At 40.1% G+C, this 21,870-nt stretch overlaps 1 protein-coding gene across 1 annotated transcript; it reads left to right on the top strand.

The window, feature by feature from the left end:
* Positions 1-8,682: 8,682 nt before the first annotated feature.
* On the top strand, positions 8,683-21,433 carry PRRG4 (proline rich and Gla domain 4). The gene is made up of 5 exons (XM_016206187.2): positions 8,683-8,804; positions 13,800-13,963; positions 15,306-15,354; positions 16,457-16,589; positions 21,199-21,433. The coding sequence occupies exons 1-5, from the start codon at positions 8,702-8,704 to the stop codon at positions 21,431-21,433; spliced, it is 684 nt and encodes a 227-aa protein (XP_016061673.1). The 5' UTR covers positions 8,683-8,701.
* Positions 21,434-21,870: the final 437 nt, after the last annotated feature.

A 21,870-nucleotide genomic window follows, 5' to 3' on the forward strand; every position in this document is an offset into this window, starting at 1 on the left:
AAAGGAACTCTTCATAATTCATGCTGTGTGAATCATAAGTGCAATTACTGAATGACCAAGTAGAATTCTAATGCCAACGAGTGAAGTGGAAATCCTATTGGGCAGAAACCAGAAATCCTAGTTTAACATTCTTCCTGATTGACTTACTAAATTTCCTTAGATAAATTTCTTCAAATTCTGCACCTATTTGTCAATGCATTAAATAAAGATCTTAGTTGTTAGAAAAAATGGGTTTATGAGATAACATATTTAAAAAGTATTAAAAGCATCTTGAACTAAAAATCCTCATGGACAGCGTCAGCAATTCTAGTCATCGGCAGCTCAGGAAACCTAAAATGTTTCCATAATTATGAGTCTCCTCTCCGAGGCCCAGCTGTTATTTCAGTGTGCATACATTCTCAAAGTCCCATTGAAGGTAGAATATCAGAGGTGGTCATTTTGGGGATAACAGATATTTCATATTAATGCTAATGACACTGAAATAATAATGTGTTTTAAGAAACCTAACCTTCCTTTCAATTTCTGCTGTTTCTGAACAAGCTGTTTCCCTTTTAACATATTTCATCTTTTTGAGATGCTGCTCTCAAAAAGATGCATACTCCATAAATTTGTTTATTGACATCCATGCAAATATGTACATAGCAACACTGATGTGGGTGTTTACAGGCATATCCTCGGATTTATCTTTAGCACGTTGATGAAAAGACTAACAGAATCAGGCATCAGCAAATTTGGTAAGATCATTGATGATTAAAGACTCCTGAGTCCACAACTGATCAAGAGCTGTCTGCCTACTGTTACCAAGGCCCTGAGAGAAACTGATGAAACAGAGGATTGATTTATTCAACAAATATTAAGTCAGTATCTGCCAGGTGCTGTGCTGCTAAGCACTGAGGAAAGTTATCAGGCTGAACCATATGAAATTGCTGATAGTTAAGTATTTTTGACTTACAAAAATGGCAATTTCATATAATCCAATCTTTAAAAATTACAGAAATTCCTTAGAGAGGGAAAGAGAACAAAAGAGTTGAGAATCATGGGGGGGAAAATTTCCAAAATAACAACTTCTAAGAAATAAGAAGGAAAAAGAAAAAGAAAAAGACAGAACTGGAAAATGGGAAAAAGGGAACATATGAACATAAATTGAACAGTAAAAATGTATGATCATAAAAACTAATAAACTTATAATTAATTTAATTCATCCAATATTTATTGAATGTCCAATGCCATATAGGTAATTTTGTGGTTGGCACAATATTTGCCTCAAAAGAAAAGAAAAATTTTATTCTCCTAATAGATGAAAGACAGATCAATGTGCCCTATATTTTTAAATTCTAAATTCTGAGGATAAAAAGAGAAAACAAAACAAAAAATTATTGAAGCAATGGGAGAGCTAAGACAAGGAAAATGGCAGCAGAAATTTATACATATAAATTCAATACAAATCCAAGAAGATTGAAAAGTTGGAAAGAAATAGTCCTGATAATAGAAGATTCTGCAGCAATGTCATTGACACAAGAATGAAAAGTATACATCAAGTTATCAGAGTAGAGAGGCCAATAAAGGTAAACATAGAAAAATTTTAATATATCTTTTGCCACATAGAAAATTTTATTAATTTCCCATTTTAAATAATCATGGGTGAACAAATTTAAAATACATAATTTGTGTATATAAATTCTAAAATTTATATTTTGATATGACTAATTTCCCTTTAATTAATATAAATTATATAATAGCAAGTAACCCAAGACAGTCCAGACAGGGAAGAATAATTAGGAGCTTATTTAAGTAGAGAGATCTTTACCCTTCTATTAATAAGGATGGTCAAAGAACCATAGGATTTTAGCATATGAAGGAATCTTAGAGGTCATTCAGACCAAACCCTTAATGTCTCACAAGAGGCAGACAGAGTTCAGAGAACTGATTTGCTCAAAGTCATCTCGCTAGAGAGAAGCAGACTCAGGACTAGAACGTGTTCATTCTTTCATTTACTTGGTAGTCAGGAAATCTTGCTATGTGCCAGGTGAGATATAAAGACTTGTAGATTTGTTCCTGGCTCTCGGGAACTGTCGGGGAGGCAGTATTAAAGGTGGGTAAAGGAGAGCCATAAATTTTACTTAAGCCATTAGAGTACATCAGTAAAAGAAACAATGCCTAAGACCCCACATTTTATATTTCAAAACTCAGATTTTGAGAACTCTTACTTGAGAGCTTCAAGCCAGAGTGATACAGAAAATAACAAAGGAAAATTTGCCACCAAAGAAAGATAAATGGGAGCCTGGTTTGCAGGCTTCCTAATAGTTCTCCCATGTAATGTGTATCTTTAATCACATCAGTAATATCAACGCTGCGTTATTATCCTTCTTTCATGCAGAATTAACGAAATTCATAATTTGTTTAAACTCCCCTTTTGCACTTTGTGGGTAAAAAGTATGGTTTTGCAACTGATGCCAAATAAACTTGTGTATGAAAAAAATCTGTGTTTTCTTAGAACATAATGATTACCTGAACATGAGTTTCCAAAATAGAGGCAAAAAAATGTGTGGCAATCAGGCAGTAAGATCATGATGATAAAATGAGTCTGATGAATCAAAGAATTAATTATAGTTGTAAAACGGCCAAGCCCTGAACAGAGTGAGAGTTTTGTGACGACCAATTTTTACGTAAGTCCCTGTCACAGGCCCCTGTGGGCATCTCAGAACCACAGTGATACAAATTCTTATGTGCTCTGTAAGGACTTTAAGGATTACTAATTTTTTTAAAGCATGACATGTAGTTCTTATTACTACCCACAGTGTGACAGGAAACCAGATGACCTCTCAAACTGTTCTTGATTTTATTTGTTTCATTATTAACAGTAATTGCTCTTAAATATGAACTCTAGTTAAAAGTTCCTTTAGTAGGCTTTAACCAAATGTTTAAAATAAAATCTTTAACCCCCTTACCTACTGGTTGAACCTGAAAATACCTGCATTGAAACATTTAGTCACCCTTTCACCCTTGAACACTGGGAGTCTTTCCTTTTCCACCTGCTGATTTTACTGGGATAAATTAAAATTGCAAACAATTGATGTTGGAATGTCAAGGCTAAAATGTCACAGAAATATCAAGTTCAGAAAAGTTGCATCTCCTGTTCCGAGCAGCTGAATGATACAGTCATCCCTGTGTCTTGAAGGCTGTGACTGTGATCTCGTGCCCCAAGAGCTTCACGGCTGCAACCTTAATATTTCCTGTCACAGTCCTTGAGTCAACCCTCATGCCCACACTGGAAAGCGAGTTTCCATCTCATTCTCTATTGCACACAGGTGAGTGGGCGGGTTTGTGCTCAAACTCAAAGATGCATTAACACTTAATCCAAATATTTTAATCTCATTGCTCTGATTTTTTCTTATTTATTTTGAAATTAAATAATTCTTTACCTACTGCCCTCCATTGCTTGGTAATAACTCAAAAAAAAAAGCACCAGAAAGAGTCAAGTTCCAGGCTACTACTTGGCCAATGACCATCCAAGCCCTTTCCCTTCATGCTTCAGTATCCCTCTTTGTAAAATGAGGATCATAATAGCTGACCCAACTCCACAGCTAGCCAGAATAAGAGCACTTAAAATGCTCTGGAAGAAAGGCATAAGAATATTGTGACTTTAACAAGCAAATGGTACAAAATAAGAAAATAGATACAGCAAGTAAATAGAAGAAACCAACAATCTTGGACAGTGCTGTTTCTGACTACACTCTTTTCTCTTTGCTGTCTAATCTCAGACTATCTTGCAGTTCCATGGTGGCTGACGTTTGTGTGCAGCTGCCAAATGCTATAATATTCTTTAGGATCCAATACTACAGGGAAACATGCAGGGATGTACTTCATTACTGAGAAACAGACTCATTTCTATACCTGCCTCCCCTCTCAGACTATAAACTCTGATATTTCATGTGAACACAAAGCCTCATTTGTTTTGGTCCAAATATCCAGATATGTGGGCGGATGCATTCTACCAAGGAATGTCACTAAAGTTCGTATCTGCTGATGCCACAGCATGAGGCATCTGACCATTTGCCACTCCCAGTGTAGTGTGAAGTACTTTTCTTACCGAGAAATAAATTGCCTCCACCCCAAAAAATATATTGAGCATGAACAACATAAAAAGCACTCTCTTGGGAACTGTGGAGGATCTAAAGATGAATAAGCCAGCTCTTGCTCTTGATAAGAACCTTATAGGCCCACATTCTTAGACACAGATCTTAGATTACAGTCATCTCCAAAACAGGAACTAATTGTGACTATTATCTCTATCCTTAGGTCTTAGTGGTGTGGTTTGGCCAAAGGAATGAATAAATAGAATGGGTATTCTAATGATGTTTTTTGTTATAGGATATTAACCATAAGAAATCATTTCTAGCCTCTTATTGATCCCAATTGCTTAAGAACAATGAAAGAATTGAAGAGGGAGAGAAGAAGGATCTATGATTGGAACAGATTATAGAACAAGGTGAGCAAATGAAAATCAAAGAGAAGGAGATGGGAGGAAGGCAGGGGTGGGGGGAAAGCATTGTCTAAAGGAATCAGTGAGAACAAAATTTCGGCAGAAGACTAAAGAAGAATACAGTTGATTCTAAATAATTAGGATAAAATAGACAATAGCAGACTTCGACCAAAGCATGGAACCTTAAGTGATGTTCCAAAGAATTGCTAAGCATGCTGTTTGGACAGGAAGGATAAAATCACCTGCCAGAGGTCCTCTTTCCACCTAATGCCTTCATTACCTATGGCAGCAGTTCTCAAACTCTTTTATCTTGGGACATTTTTATACTCTTTCATTTTATCAGGGGCCCCAAAGAGCTTTCACTTATGTGAATGACATCTAATGGCATTTCTATTACTCAGTATTAAAACTGAGAAAATTTCAAAATATTATTTCAAATCAAGGCAATGATGGGTATTTACTTTTTGTTGTGTTTCTGTATAAACTTGAAGGAAAGTTCAGAATATCAAGATAATCATGTATTTGAGAATGAGGTTATAGCTATCCTGACAGGTATGACCAAGGATAGCCAATAAAATTACAGAAACACTGAGAAGAAGCATTTTATTAATCTTTATAAACTCTTATTAGTTATAAAAGTATACATATTCATCCTTAAATCAGCTACCATAGAAAATCCACATGCAGGCATTTTACACATATTAGCAGAGTGATGATATCATTACAGGTCAAACGGCCTCTGGAAATTTCCACTGTACATTCACGAGAGAAAGAAAATGAGCTGGAAGGAGTCGCTGGGAGCAGTGCCATTGGACACAAGTTTGTGTGGGAGTGTTTTCCTTTTGTCAGTAATGAAGTGCTGGAATCAGCCTGGCAGAATTGTAGTTTTCGCAATAGTACAGCCGGCAAGGCCTAACGCTGAACCCTGGGAAGCTCTGAGGCGCCCAGCGCAGTGCGCAGCTCAGAATCTGGAGAGGCGCCAAAGAGTCAGTGCTCACCTGAGCCGCAGGGAGACACACCCAACCAGGAGACGAAGAAACGGCAGTTCAGGGAAAAGTGACCTGGGATCGTTCCCTGGAAGAGCAAGCACAAGAATCGAAACCTGGACCTCCCTAGGCCTGAGGGACTTCCTGCAGCTTGAAGGGGCCAACCATGGGTTGTCAGGCCTGTGAAGGACTATTTCTCCTGGCTCTACTGTCAATACCAGATCATTAGCGGCCGGGCCGTCTCTGAGCCCCGGGAGCGATCCAAGTTCAATACCATCTTACCGACCATTTTTGCTGCGGTGGTTACACTGCCTGTTTTCATTCCCGTCCACATCCGCCTGGCTTGGGAATGTTTCTCCAAAATGTGTGGCTGTCACAGAACACTTTCTTTTTTTCTTTTCTCTCTCAATCCTCACCTGAGGACATGGTGGGGGGGGGGGGAGAGATGTGGATGTGAGAGAGAAATATCCATCGATTTCCTTCCCTATGTGCCCCAACAGGCAATAGAGCCTGTGATTTTTCAGTGCACGGGAGGCTGCTCAACCAACTGGGCCACTCGGGCAGGGAGCACACTTTCTAATTGATCTTGTTTGCATTCTATGAATTGGCATTGCATATGTATACAACTTGTTGTTTTAGGTGAATACTGTGTCTTCTTTCACTATCTGAACCTAAAAAGCTCTCACTTCTCTATGCATTCTGAAATCCTGCCTGAAATTGGAGATAGATGTCTCTTTAGGTTCTTTTGTACATGTTACATCGTGTATCAGATCATAGATAATACAGTGACTTACCTCACATACCATATTTTCTCAACTTAAATCTATGACTATAGGGGTTTTTTTTAATCAGGAAATTTCATATAAAATTTTTCTGGAAAGTAGACTCATAAGAGACCTACCAGAATCATGTTTCAAATGCTCCCCTGATACCTATTCTATACTAAAAGATATGTATTTTAAAATTTGTTCATAGGCTGTCAAAAGTATCATATCCTTGTTTACAATATAAAGATGTGAATAAGTTACATGGGCTCCCTAAAGTATTGTTTTTTATTAAACTACTGATACCTAAAATTCTTTTACTTCAAGTGCAAAAAAAAAAAAAAAAAAGGCTGGAGGCAATTATCTCCTTTCAGACATGGTTCCTGAATTGTTTTAAATGCCTCTAAAAGTCTGGCTTTGTAACAGTTTAATATCAACTATATTGATTTTAGATAACCCAGTAAGTATTATAATACAAAATAATTTTATGTATAAGAAACAAAATATAAAGTAAATTCAGGTGTTGTGACTTGTGATGTTGTCTTGCCTTGCATGATGCTGGGGGGAGGGAGGGAGGAGGAAAAAAATGCTTTTTTTCTGTACTTTCACTAGGTGAAGGGAGGGGGGAGCATGTTGTGGGCTACAGGAAGGAAAGCTAATAAATAGGCTGGAAGTAATATTCTACCAGCAGGAACTCGACAGCTCCAGTTAAATGCTTTGATATAGTGGCTCATTTGCAGAGCAAAAACAAGATTTATTACATTTCCTTCCAAGTGTTTATCTTAAAAACAATTACAAGGTTTTAATTATACTGCTGAATCAAATAAGTACCAAAGATCAAGCGTTGCAGTTTTTCTTTCCTCTCAATAAATATTAATGTTAGTAATGCTGGAGGGTAAAAATGTAAATAGTTTTTGGACAATATTTGCAACCTTGTTTGTGTTATGAAAAAAATTTTTTTTTCCAAAAAGAGCTAGAGAGAAAGATGTTTGGCATTGCAAATTAATTTGCATGATTGTTAAAAAACGAACACGTGGTTTGAAGATAAACCAGATCTGAACACGTATTTCTTTATTTTTGCCAAATAAAATTAGGTTTAATTTTATAAATAAAAAAATGAAAATGAAAAAGGCAAATCATGTCTTATTATAATGGAAATAGTTTTGACCTTGGAGAGTCCTTGAGAAGATCTTGGAGACGTCCCAGATCTGGCAGACTACACTTTGTGAACCAATGCCACCGAATAATTTTTTAAAAATATCTCTTTATTGATTTCAGAGAGAGGAAGGGAGCAGGAGAGAGCGATAGAAACATCAGTGAGGAGAGTCATTGATCGGCTGCCTCCTGCAGGCCCTCTACTGGGGATGAGCCCACAACCCAGGCATGTGCCCCGACCGGAATCAAACCTTGATCTCCTGGGTCCCAGGTGATGCTCCACCGCTGAGCCACGCCCAGCCGGCCTCCACCGCATAATTTTAAACGTCACTTCCCATTTCACGTTATTAATAAAGTGAATTTTCTCTGATGCATATTTTGTCTTCTTTCCCAATCACCCTTTAAGGGCTGCTGACTCCAGGTAACCACAAGACGCCCTGTCTAGTGGAACCCAAAGCGAAAAGCCGCGGACGCTCCGAGGGCGCTCGGCTGAGCGCGGCCTGAAAACGCCCCCCTGAAACCGCAGAAAAAGCCGAGTTTCGCGGAGATCAAACCAGCCACCCGCGCGCCAAGGCGGGGCCAGAACTGGAGGCCGGAGGCCGGGCTCGCCCAGGGCTCAGGGCAGAAAGTTCGCGACGCTGCGAGCCGAGCACAGCTGCCCGGAGACGCCGGCCCATCGCCCGCCCGCCCTCCGCAGGTCGGCGCGCGGGAGGAGGGGCGCCGCCCGCGGCTCCCAGGTAGCGCCGCCCCGCACTCCCGCAGGGATCCGCTGCGCCGCCTCTCGGGTCCCGCGCGCCGGTGCCTCGGGGCAGCCCCCGCGGACCCCAGGCGCTTTCCCGGCCCGAGCGTGGGGCCGCCCCGCCATGCGGAGAGCGTCGCGGAGATTTGAGGGGCGCGGACAGCGAGGGTCTGGCGGCCGCAGGCGCCGCCCTGCGACGGGGCTCGGGCCCGGGGGCGGCGGGAACATGCGCCCCGAGCTGCAGGTGCGCGGCCCGGCGGCTTGGCCCCGGCGGGGAGCGGGTTTCTCGGAGCGGCGCCCTCCGCAGGCCGGGTCCGACTCGAACGCCCGTGGCGACCGGCGCCTGCTCGGGCGTCGGCGGAGGCCGGGGCGCGGCGTTTGTCCCCAGGCGCTCTCGCGGCCGCTTGCAGGGCGCGGAAGGAACCCGGGTGACCGAAACCGCACGCGGGGCGCAGTCGTGCGGCGGCTTTGAGCACAACAGGTCTCAGAGCCTGCGGAAGCTCCAAGTGCTGAGCCAGGGCCTCTGCTGACGCGCTTTTCTGTTGGTTTCAGCTCGTTTGACTGTTGCTGGACTATGTTGACACTTCTGGTGCTGCTCAGCCAGCTGCCCGCGGCCGCCGTCGCGCTGCCGCTCCGTGCGCGCAGTCGGGAGGGGCCCGGGCGTGCGGGCGACCAAGGTAAGCGCGGCTTCAGCTTCCCAGGAAACCCTCGCGCAGCCCCGCGCCGCCTATTGCGGATCTCAAATTAGAAAGCGCAGTGTTTGAAATTACATGCCCTCGTCAGTCGTGGCAGCACTAAAATATTCTTTAGTTTAATTTGTGGTTTATTTGGTAATGTTGTGGTTTGTTAAGTGCAGTTTATACAAATTGATTTTGAGTTACTTTTGATTAAATATATATATTTAAGACCTGGTTGGTGGTTAACCGGAATGGAGAACCTATTTCAGCTTCTAAAATCAGCGAGTGTCATTTTTTTACATGGGGCTCTGTGGTCATTATAATGAGCATAATTAGTTGTTCTTCCTGGCAAGATGGAGGGAGAGTCCAAGATCTAGTCTGGACTTGTTGAGACCCTGGGCAAGTAACGTGAACCTTTTGGCTTGAATTTCGTCATCTGTAAAATAATTAGGGTGAGGAGTGGAATGATCCCTGAGGCCCTTTTTGATTTTCAAATCTCTGGATATAGTCAGATGGTTGTGAGATTAGGTTTGGGGGCTTGCTAACTTGTATTTCCATGCCTTGTGAGTTCTCAGTCATAAAAAAAAACAACACAGTTCCTGCCCATGTTTTAAGAGCCTAACCTAAAAAAAAAAAAAAAAAAAAAAAACAGAAAAGAAGGGAAAAAAATGGCTTTGGCCTGTGCAGGTCTTGCTCAGTGATTAGAGCGGTTGCCCTCGGACCGAAGAATCTCTGGTTCGATTCTGGTCAAGGCTTGATCCCTGGCCCCAGTTGGGGTGCTTGAGAGAGGCAACCAATCGATGCGCCCCCCCCCACCCAAACTCTCCCTGAAAAGCAATGGAAAAATTATGCTCAGGATTAAATACAAATAAAAAAATGGCTTTGGCCCTCAGCATCCTTTCCCTGCCTTGTCATTGTGGTTCCCTACCAGCGCTAGTGCTTTGGATCTACTTCCCCACACGTTCCTTATCCCTTCTCATCAGACCCTCCTCTCAGCTCACTTTCATTTGGGAAGGATCTGTTACACTAATACTCCTGGATGGCTTATTAATGATTAATACAGCTTAGTGTGTTAAACCTTCTAGGAGTGTGTGTGTGTGTGTGCGGTTTAAGATAGGGCAATTATCTTAACCCAAAGGAATGGAACCCTGATGGCAGAATTCTAGGCAATTGGTTAGGCTAGTTAGTGGGGAAAGGACAGATTTTTGGAAGGAGATCTTCTTGGTACCTCCCAAGTTGTACCATATATGTAAGTTCACTCATATATAAGGTTGATGGTCTATTCTCAGTGGGACCAGATGCTGATCCTCAGAATACTTGTGAATGCATTCATTCATTCACACAACAACAGGAAAAAAAGATACTCTCAAGAACATCACAAACTCTAGAAGGAATTCGGAAATCATACTTGAGTGCAAAAGGCTGGTGATATCCGTGGAAAACGTGAAAGAGGAATCCTGTATATTTAAAAAGCCAACTTGTTCAGTTAGTAACCACTTTATTAACACATACTCTGTGTCAGGCCCTACGCTAGGGACTGGAGGTGTAGAAATGAAAGACTGTAATCCTTGCCCTGGAGGGCCTTTTCATCGATCACGGAGGCTGGGTGTAAACAGGAAATCTCCATAAACTGCGAGACAGAGGTAGGAACAGAAACCTACCTGGAGAGCAAAGGAGAGAGTGAGTAGCAATGACTGTCTTGGGATAGTTGTGTGGCACAGAAACCAATGCTCTCTATCTGCAAACGAGGTATAATAAATGGAAATATGAAAAGTTACTAAGAATGTAAGAGATCTAAATTCTGACAGAGGTCAATGACTTAGAAGGAGATTCAGGAGAGAAGAGGAGAATGAAATATTTGGGTTGGTGGGTCTGAAATGGTGGATGCACAGAGAGCCTCTTAGAATGGCCTAAGACAGGAGAAAGAGGTCGATAGAGAATCTGAGGAGGCCGATTCAAAAGCACAAAGGCCGGAGGGAAAATAGCATCACTGGAGGAAGTTCAGGATGCTCCAGAGGCAAGAAAGTTTGCTGCTTTCAATTATAAGCACTTTCAGGGTTACTTAGAACCCAAACAACAAAGGACAGTATTTCTCCTAAGACTATAAAGGAGGCAGGGAAAAGTTTAGTAAGGCGCTGAAGGTCTAAGGTCAACCGCAGAGCGAACTGGAGCTTTCATACTCGGGGAGGTGGCAAACAACAGCCTCTGGCTGAGGATTTTTACTGGCACAAATATCACTTCAGGGACAGTAAAAGACATTTATGCCTCTCTTTTGTATTCCTTTCAAGTTGAAAGTAGCTTTATTGAGTGCCATTCGGAGGGTGGGGATATTTTTATAACTCTGATAACCCACTAGAACAGAAGACCGACAATGAGAAATTTGGCACTGCTTTTTTAGCCAATAAAATATAAAGATCTAGGCAAACCTGAGAAGTAGCAATACAGAAGCAGAGTTCTATTTCTCCTTTCTGAAATTTGATTTCCTATAGTTGTAGCTAAGTTAGGCAGGCTCTGAGGTACTGCATCACATGTGTTTAGTATTTTAAACACATGTCAAGCTGAGTAACACCAGACTATACCTATAAATTGCTTCAACTGATAGAATTTAGGTCCAATATTTCCTTCCACAATAGGAAAATTCACTTCATTCATTCATGTAGTAAATAATTTTTTGAACACCTCTTTTGTGTCAGGTACCAGCATCACTGCTTTAATGGAACTTTCCTTCTAGCAAGGAGATCAGAGTGGTAACGTATAAGTAAAACATATAGAACATTAAGGAGTGATAGGTGCTATGGAGAAAAACAAAATAGAATAGGAGACAGGGAGTGCCAGAGGTGGGCAGGTGGGGGGGGGGTTCAAGGTAACACTGAACAAAATCCTGACGGAGGTGAGAGAACAAACTGAAAGAAGAAAGTTCTATTCAGAGGAAATAGCAAGTACCAAGGCAGGAGGGAACCAGGCCTGTTGGAAGCCAGTGTGCAGCTACAATAGACTTTTGCAAGGAGACCTTTAGCGGGCCATTGCGAGAATCCCAGTGAGAGAGGATGAAGACTTGGAAAAATTTTCATTCTGTCACCATGTGGTGAGAGCATAAAATCTACAAGAAGACAAGGGAGAAGAAAGAATAGAAATATTTCATCACACTGTTTCTGCCTTTTAGAATATTTCTTAAAACAAGTATCACCAGTGATCCCGTTTTAGCTTCCCCTTGGTTCAAACAGCCCTTGTATATTATTCATAACATGAAAATGAATACATTAGACTAGTGCTGGCTAATAAAACTATGTGAACCACATAAATAAAATAAAATTTTCTAATAGCCACATTAAAAAGTAAAAGGAAATAGGCAAAATTAAGTTTAATAATGTTTTTAATTTAACCCAATATATCTAAAATATTTCCAAATATAAGCAATATAAAACATTGAACTATTTCAGCCTTTTTTTAACTAAGTTTTTTAAATCCTGTGTGTATTTTATAATTACAGTACATCTCAATTCAGATTTAGCCACATTTTAAGTACTCAATAGGCATATACTGTATGGCTATTGGCTACTGTATTGGAAAAACCAGCTCTATAAAATTCAGACCTGTTTGGAAAGGCAATTGATTAGTAGAAGAAGGTATGACTGTCCTCAAGGGGCTAAGAATAAATGGCCTCCTGAGGTCATTCACAAATTAGTTCTTCATCTTTCAGACCCTCTCCTCAGTCTTGAGTAGTCTTTCAATTGCCCACTTTAATGTATTCTCCCTTTAATAAAGGTTAGCAGTGAGAAATACTAATGCTTTTCAGTTTTCAGAGTTTCTGAATTCCAGTCTCGGTAATGTGATCTGTATGTAGAGAGATCACGTAAGCTTTGTTTATGTGATATTAGAACAGGTTTAAAGTTTGTGAGCTTTGAAAATGCTGCCATGGTGGAATATTCTTGTTTTGTGTTAACCTGCTTAACTCTATCTTGTTTACCATTTACCTTCCCAGCAAATATAGAGTGAATCTTGTAAAGCATTGTAGACACCTATTTGGGGATGGGTGGAAGGAGATACTCCCTTGGGAGTAATTAATATCTTTTCATTAATCTTATAATTAACTTATAATTTTATTAACTTCGAAATTTAAAATTTTGTAAGTTTTAGTATAAACTTGATTTAACAGTTTTAATATAAATGTATTAATTTACCTTATTAACCAGTGTCATTCAAATAAGTTTAATAATTTTTGAAAATGTATTTATAGTTTTAAAACATAAATAGATCTTAGTGATTATTTAGCTCATTTCCCAATTTTACAAATGACGAAATGGCAACCCAGAGATATAAGTGACTTAACAGGATACGATAGCTAAGCTAAGTTAAAACCAAGAATCTCTGTCTTCTTTTTTTTTTTAATTTTTTAAATATGTTTTTTATTGATTTGAGAGAGAGAGGGGAAGGGAGAGGGAGAGAAAGAAACATCCATGGATTGGTTGCCTCCTGCACATCCCCTACTGGGGATCAAGCCAGCAACCTCCGGCATGTGCCCTGAGGGGAAATTGAATCTTGGACCTCTCAGTGTGTGGAATGACATTCAACCAACCTAGCCACACTGGCCAGGGCAAGAATCTTTGTCTTCTAACACTTAGTACAGTACTGTCCATTACATCAGATTAGTTTCTCTCAGTCAAGATAATAGGAAACCAACCCTTTAGGAATAAAATAGTCTGGCCTGTCTTTTACTGAAAAAAATAATTCTCTGGAGGGAAAAGTGATATTTAAAGAATTTTTACTTATGCTGATAATTTTGGACATAATCAACTCCAAAATTTTCTGGAGTTATGCTAATATTCATGTTTCATATTTAGCAGAAATTATTTTTACTGATTTTTTGTCAGATTTGAAAACCATACAGGAAAGTTTGGTATAATTCAAAGAACTATTCACTCTTTTCACAGTTTCAACGGGAATTTTCTTCCTAGTCGTTAACAGTGTTCGAAATCTTTCTATTTCTTTGTTAAGTCTTTATGTCAAAAGAAGCAGCCAGCACTGTCATGGGGAGACACCTGCTGTATAACAGATTCGACCTGGAGCTGTTCACGCCCGGCGACCTGGAGAGGGAGTGCACTGAGGAGCTCTGCAGCTACGAGGAAGCCAGGGAGATTTTTGTAGATGAAGACAAAACGGTAACTTCACTGGTGATGTGCATGGGCTGGGAATTTACTAAATTGTGCTTAAGAAAACGGCCCTTTCGGTCATTAGAGGTTTTTTTTGCTTTAAATAAAATCAGTAGTCCATACCTGTTACCTCTTTCTACTTCCTTAAAAAGCTAATTAGCTTTAAATTCAGACTTTGCTTTATAGTTAAATAATTGGGCTTATAGTCATCAGCAAATGATCGATTATGCTGTGATTTTGTGGGTTTAATGTTTATTATATTCAAAAACAACCATGCAGCAGAGTGAATTAAACTTCAGGATATAATTCAAGTTAGTTCTCTGATACAGGCTTTAATCATTCAAGACTCCGAGCAATCTTTCCTATCGGTGATCTAACCTGTGGGACTACTGTATTTATATTTCAAGTATTGACAGTCTACTCTGTGCCAAGTGCTCTGCTAGATACTGAAGATACAAAATATATAGTTCCTGCACTCAGGAGTTTGTTGTTTGGTGTGACTTTTATAAGTTCTCCCTTAAAATGCAATTAAATCCTGTCTGTTAATCTTGGAAAGGTACAAAACAGAGACAGCACTGGCCTTGTTATAATCTGGCATATTCTTGAAGAATGCTAAGTGACCCACATTCTTTATTTTTGTAGATTAAATAACCCCAGCTCCTTTTCCCCTTCCTCAGAAGTTCCATTCTACTCCTTGGTCAATAAGAACCTCGCTAGGTATCCTTCAGATGCAGGTATTAATGGAACTCAGTTCTTTTTTCCCAAAACTGTGCCCAGCCTCCGTGCTAAGATCTGCCACCTGTATTAGAGAAGGAAAACACATCTACCCTTTGTAATGGTGCCTGTTGAGATTTTATTTTGTTTTTCACAGTTCCTTAAACTGTGCTTCCATCCTCTCAAGTAACACTGAACTTAAACACCAAATCAAGGAATACCTTTCAGTAAAGTCTAGCAAACTGAGGGCCCACCGAGCAGCATAGAACAATGCAGACTCCTTTTCAAAAATGAGTCCCCTGCCTTAGCTTCCACCTTTGGTACTTTCACCAACTCTCCAACGTAATAGTTTCCCCGATGCCTGAGCGGGAGCTCTGAGCAGGTGAAGGGAGAAAAGCAAGGTACAGTGGTAGAGAAGTGGCACTGCCAATAATCCCCTGACCAATTCCAGAGTTGGGAGAAACAGTAGTGCATGGTAGTGCTTTAATTAGAATGAGTCACACCCTTAAGCTTCAGTGAACTGGTATCCTACCTGTGGCACATGCCAAAAATTTACCACCCCTAGTCTAGGTCATTGGGACCAAATGAAATGATAATAAAGAAATTAAATAAACTTGGAAATTTACCTTTCTCTTAGATGGCATTTTGGCAGGAATATTCGATTAAAGGACCAACCACAAAATCAGGTAAGACAAGAATTGATTAAATAATGCTTTTCCCACACTCTTTTATGATACATTTAGTTTCATTGTTTGAGTTTGGTTGTTGCTCAACATTACTTACCTTGTAAATTCAAGAAAAATTTCTTAACTATACACTGGGCTATCTGAGACAGAGAAGGCCACACATTCATCTATTTACACACTGAAAATCAAGTTTGGTGAGATACTGGGGAAATGAGATAATAGGCGTGAAGCTGCTTTAAACAGCTCAGCTAAGTCAAGACTTGCACAGAATAAACGTTGTACTCCATTGGTTTCAAGTAGTAAACGATTTAAATTTTTTTTTTGTCTTTATCATTACAACTGAATGGAATACATATGCTACTAGGAAAGTTAAGATTGTTAGGTAGAATGAAGTGACTTCTAGAGAGGGACAATCTTGTCTTTCATCTGTATCAATCATCTCTAGCTGACTTTTAGTCAGGTGGGTTTTTGCCAGCTATTCTTTCATTCCTCTTATGTAGGGCCCCAGCCTATAGGGAGACTATATTACATAACTACACTAGAGTTGCTCAGTACATTTATCTTAGTAGTTAATATCAAAGTATGTCTAGTGGAACGAAGTTTATGTTTATCCCACTTAGTGTGGAATATTATTTATTTAATATGACCCGTTTAAAAGAAATGAAACCATAACTAGGGCTTTCAGGAAGTGTCGTTTAAAAATTCTTTAGGTCATATGTCCAGCAGAAGGATTTTTAAAAAAAACAATATTAGCCCAGCTAGGCGTGGTTCAGCAGTGAGCATTGACCTAGGATCCAGATCACTGTTAGATTCCCCGTCAGGGCACATGCCTGAGTTGCGGGCTCAATCCCCAGTTGGGGGCGTGCAGGAGGCAGCCGATCAATGACGACTCTAATCACTGATGTTCCAACTCTGTCTCCCTCTCCTCTCCTGTCTCTGAAATCAATAAAGATATATTTTTTAAAAACACAAAAAACAAAAAACACTGATATTAATTATTTGATGCTTAATACTGTGCTTAGACCCAGAATTAAATGTATTGAAATCACAGGTAGTGCTTTTCAGTTGTTATATTTATGTCATTTTAATGATTTTTCTTAAGGTGGTAACAGAGAGAAAATTGATGTTATGGGCCTTCTGACTGGACTAATTGCTGCTGGAGTATTTCTGGTTATTTTTGGATTACTTGGTTACTATCTTTGTATCACTAAGTGTGACAGGCAAGGGCATCCAGGGTAAGTACCAAGTGAAAATACTTAATTCACTATTATACATCCTGTACTGTTATTTTTAAGTGGATTAAAAATGGCTGCCTGTCTTTTAAGTAAACTTTTTATTTTGGAATAATTTTAGATATGTAGGAGAGTTGCAAAGATAGCACAAAGAGGTACCACATATCTTTCACCCAGTTTCCCTCATTGTTAACATCTTACGTTATCATAGTGCATTTATAAAACTAACAAACCAACTACTAGCTAAATTCCAGACCTTATTTAGATTTCACCAATTTTTCCATTACTGTCCTCTTTCTGCTCTAGTACATTGCATTTAGTTGTCATGTGTCCCCAGTTTCCTCTAGAATGTGACAGTTGTTTGGTTGCCTAATTTAACACAAATAAAAAAAACTTTAAAATGCTGTTTCTAAGGTCCTTCAAAAGACTATAAGGAGATTCACAAATGTCAGCTTGGTTTTTCAGTATTTCCTTCTTGAGCAGGTGGCAGATACCAGTGTCCCCACATTATTTCCAGAGGCAAGAAGTTCCTAGTTTACTCTGAGTCACACTGAAATCAGATCTGGCCATGTGACTACCCGAATAGAAACAGAATAACTGGCTTTTAAATTCAATTATTTTTACTGACACTTCAAATTAAATAAAAATTAATAAGATGGTTACCACTTGAAGATAATAGCACATTAATAAAGCTTTGTAAATATTCAGAAAAGCTACGATAATTTGCATAATAGAACCTCAACATACTTATAGGAATGAAAAGTTATTATAGTCTATATTATCTGTATTACCTTCTCAGTAAATATAGATGAGTAAGTGTAGAATAATGTTATTCAAAGAAAGCACCCGATGCTAAACAGACTATTCAAAATTGGTACCCCTAGTCACACTTTCAAATTAAGTGAACAAGCGCATGATGGTGACCAGCTGATGAAAGGTTATGGATGTAGATAACGTGATGGTTGCTCAACATTGCGAATGTAACTAATACCCCTGAATCGTGTAGGTAAAAATGGTTAAAATGGCAAATTTTAAGTTATATATATTTTGCCACAGTGAAATAGTTTTCTTTATTGTTAAGGTAAGAGTTTAGGGCAACAGATGTGTAATTAGGGCGCATCTGTTGGAGGATGGAAGCTGAAGCCACGAGAGTAGGCAAGTTCCCGGTGAGATTCAAGAGCAGAAGGCAGAGGGCCAGGCCTGTAGGGATGCCCAGAGCCCGCGAACAGGGCAGAGGACAGGACGGGGGCCGCCGAACTGTGGTTCTGTCCCCAAGCTGGAATCCCTGACGCGCGCCCTGGGGCGTTCCCGTGACCTGTGGCCATGGACTAAGGAGTTCATCAGAGACTTCTGCAAATCCTGTAGAAACCCGAGCGGCGAGAGAAAGGAAGGAAGGGTTTATTTAATTTCTCTTAAGCCGCTATCTTTTAAGCCGTGTGACTTCTATTAATTTCCCCTTACTTAACAGACAGGAAATGAGCAAGGTCTTTGCATTTTTGAGAACTAAGATTTTTTTCAATGTGGCTTTCTCCACAAGCTGGTAGAGTCCTCCTGGAAACTCACAGGTTAGTGAAGAAATAGGTAAAGTTTGTCTTTGAACACTTCTTGTCTTTTTCTTTCCCGTTTCCACCCCATTCATGATGTTTTCCCAAAAGGAGTCATGTAGGCCCTCATGTTTAATAATTCCACGCAAGGTCTGTGACAGCACGGCCATTATTCAGTGTCCTCATGCTTGACATTTTCTTCTCTCTTCTCCCATGTTTTTCTTCATTTTTCTACTTTTCTGCACCGCTGCATCTTCGTAGCCTTTTTTCTTTTTTTAATATGTTTTTATTGATTTTTTTAGAGAGAAAGGATGGGAGAGGGAGAGGGAGAGAGAAACGTTACTGAGAGAGAAACACCATCATCAGTTGGCCGCCTCCTGCAAGCCCCCTGTGGGGATCGAGCCTGCCACCCGGGCACGTGCCCTGACCAGGAGCCAAACCCAAGACCGCGCGGTGCATGGGACCACGCTCGACCAACTGGGCCGCATAGGCCTGGCTTTATGCTCTTCTTTCTCTGAAACCTTTTAGCTTCTTCCCCATGAGGTTAGAAGCACAAGTCAAAAACAGAGAGATCAAAGTGGTGCCATTATTATGCACGTTTTCCATGTATTAAAATAAAAAATCCTGGATATCTCTTATTTTCAAAAAAGATTAGTTATACTTAATGTGAGTACAGTATGATGCCATACAGTTCACAATCATTTTTACATCTGTTGTCTCACTTTGTTCCTCATAGCAACCCTTTGTGTTTTAGGGGACATTTCAAACTAGATTTACCAAATATTCCCCTATGTTGGAATTAACTTTCAAATACTTACTAAAGTACATTTAATCTGCTGTCCCAAGAAATTCTTCCAGCAGAGTTATTTGTTTCTATAGTTTGCAAGTCTGAAAATGGGGGAAGGGTGGGGAAATATTTGGGAAGGAGTGAAAAATAAGATCATTGTCAGAAAAGTTTGTGTCATTCCTCTGTAATAACATGCCAAGAAATGGGAAACAAGGTCTTTTCATTTCTTAGTTTCCTTATTTTGTGGAGTAAAATTGGCATAATAGGATGTCCATTTACTTGAGATGTTATTGGTGCATACTTTCTGATTTCAGTCATTTAAGATGTATGGAAGAACTAGTTGTGTAGATATTTAATGACTTTGATGCAATTATTATATTGTTCCTATATCTTAAGTTTTGAAAGTCGACATGGAAAAGTTTTTGTTCAAATAAAACATCTTGCTCTTGTTCCCTGTGAGCAAACAAATAGAACTTTTCGTCACAAGCTAATGAATGTGGCAAGTGACTAGCCTATCATGAACACATTCCAGATTTCTGACAGAGGAGGAATTGTGTTTAGCCCTCTAAGTAAACTTGCAGTGCTCTCAGTCACCTCTCAACTATTGAAGAGCTGATTATCCAGTTCCTAGATTTACACAGGTCTTTTTCTTCTCTCCTTCCCTCCACAAAGGAAAGGGTGTTTTAAGGGGCAAATTGACTGACTTAGTTTGGAAAAGTTAACAGAATTTTGGGTCTGCTAAACTGTCTCTTGTTGGGAAGGATATTGTAAATTTTTTTAAAAAAATACATTTTTATTGATTTCAGAGAGGAAGGGACAGGGAGAGAGAAATAGAAACATCAGTGATGAGGGAGAGTCATTGATCAGCTGCCTCCTGCACGCCCCCGGCTGGGGATCGAGCCCGCAACCTGGGCATGTGCCCTGACTGGGGATCCATCCTCAGTCTCCTGGATCATAGGTGGATGCTCAACCACTGAGCCATGCCGGCTGGGCGTGGATATTATAAATATTGACTAGAGGTTGGGATTACCTATGAATTTTAATTATCTTGTTAGCCATAACTAGAGGAGGTTATTTATGTATAGATGCTTCATAGACAGCCAGCTTCACGGTCTAAAGAGGTCAATTTACTAATGTTTAAATCATTTTGTTATTCGCAAGTGAGCAGGGAAAAACATAGGTTCAAAACATCAGACCCATATTGCATTTCAGTTTTCATTGGCTGGTATAGCTGACAAAGTTTTGTGAAAATGGTGGGACTTGAACTAGGCCATATATTTTTAAAAATTATGCCTTAGCTCGTTTGGCTCAGTGGTTAGAGTGTCGGCCCGCAGACCAAAGGGTCCTGGGTTCTATTCCAGTCAAGGGCACGTACCTCAGGGTGCGTGCAGGAGGCAACCAATTGATGTGTCTCTCTCACATCGATGTTTCTCTCTCTTTTTCCCTTCCACAGTCTCTCTGAAAAAGCAACAGAAAAAATATCCTTGGGTGAGGATTGAAAAAGAAAATGTTGGGCTTAGCTCAATGGAGTGGGGAAAAGACATAATCTAAGAAAGGGAACCATACCAGTGAAAACATAGAGATGGGACAGAACTCATTGCACATACTGAGGAGTGTTAAGAGGCTACCTTGGCAAGAGCAGAGAGCTCTAAAAAATAAAAGAAGGCCAGAATAAGGGAGGCTTTGCAAAGGAGGCCCAGGAGTTAGAACTTGATGCAATGGAAAGAAGGCTGCAGGTTAGATTTTCCCAGAGGAGAGTGATGTGATGGAAGAACTGTTTAGGTGGTATCTATGCACCAGGCAGCAGGACTGCAGGCAGGGCACAGAGGAGAGAGACAGACATCAGCTGTTGTGATTATCTGTGGCATCGGTTTCCTTGACTTGGCACTGTGTTGCCTTTCAACAAAGCCTGGGTTTGGTTTCACACCATACTTTGAGGAAGTTTTCATCCAGGAGCAGGAGAAAAGGGAAATTAGCATGTTTCGAGTCCTTATTATAGAGGTAGCTGTTATTATCCCCACTTTACAGAGGTGGAAACGGAGTTAGGTAACTTGCCTTTGGTCACATAGCTAAGAAATGACAGGATCTGGTTTCATATCCATGTCTGACTTTAAAGCTCTTGATCTTTCCACTAGACCAAGACTCTTTCTGTTGTTAGAAAACTGTTGCTATATTAATAAGTTGGGTTCAACTTTTATCAAATTAGTTAGATTTTTAAATATTGCCATCTTAACATAAAAATGCTGCCTTTTCTAGACATAAATGGTGTCTCTTTGTTTAGTTCTTCAGCCACCTACGTGAGACGGGGCAGGCAGACTCCCTCCATCATTTTCAGAGGACCTGAGGAGGCTGTCTTGTCTCCATCGCCACCTTCACTGGAGGACACAGGATTACCTTCTTATGAACAGGCAGTGGCACTGACCAGAAAACACAGCATTTCACCGCCACCCCCATATCCTGGGCCAGCAAAAGGGTTTAGGGTATTTAAAAAGTCTATGTCACTCCCATCTCACTAAGCCCATCTTGCCATCTTGGTGGCAGAGGAGATTGATGTTATTGGACTGGTTCATTTTCCCCGAACCGTAAAGACACATCAGTTCAGCCCTTTATGACAAACTGCAAGAAGTAAAGGGGGAATAAGCACAAGCACTACACCGCAGAAGTTCTGTTGGCATCTTGAACCTGAACTTGAACAGTATCGGCTTGATAAGAAGCCTGGACTCCATATCCTTGCAGTTAAGACGAGAGCACTTTTTTTTTGTTTAATGGCTCCCAAAAAATCTGTAGTATGGACGTCATAGCTAAAACTGGTGAAATACCTGTGTCCTTTGTGCAGATAAAGGTTTTCGATTTTTTGTGTTGAATATTTAAAAAGTAAGAATTCCTAATCATTAGATTATCCCAAGTCCTAAGGTTGGGCCCACTCTTTATTAGGATTTCTTGTTGATTGTAA

Source organism: Miniopterus natalensis, chromosome 11, assembly GCF_054644295.1.
Source record: "Miniopterus natalensis isolate mMinNat1 chromosome 11, mMinNat1.hap1, whole genome shotgun sequence".
Classification (NCBI taxonomy): domain Eukaryota; kingdom Metazoa; phylum Chordata; class Mammalia; order Chiroptera; family Miniopteridae; genus Miniopterus; species Miniopterus natalensis.

Excerpts from the sequence above, each read along its gene's own strand:
- PRRG4 (XM_016206187.2), top strand. The coding sequence starts at position 8,702 with ATGTTGACACTTCTGGTGCTGCTCAGCCAGCTGCCCGCGGCCGCCGTC. Across the intron at positions 15,355-16,456 it reads AGGACCAACCACAAAATCAG|GTGGTAACAGAGAGAAAATT; the intron begins GTAAGACAAGAA and ends ATTTTTCTTAAG. Across the intron at positions 16,590-21,198 it reads GACAGGCAAGGGCATCCAGG|TTCTTCAGCCACCTACGTGA; the intron begins GTAAGTACCAAG and ends CTCTTTGTTTAG.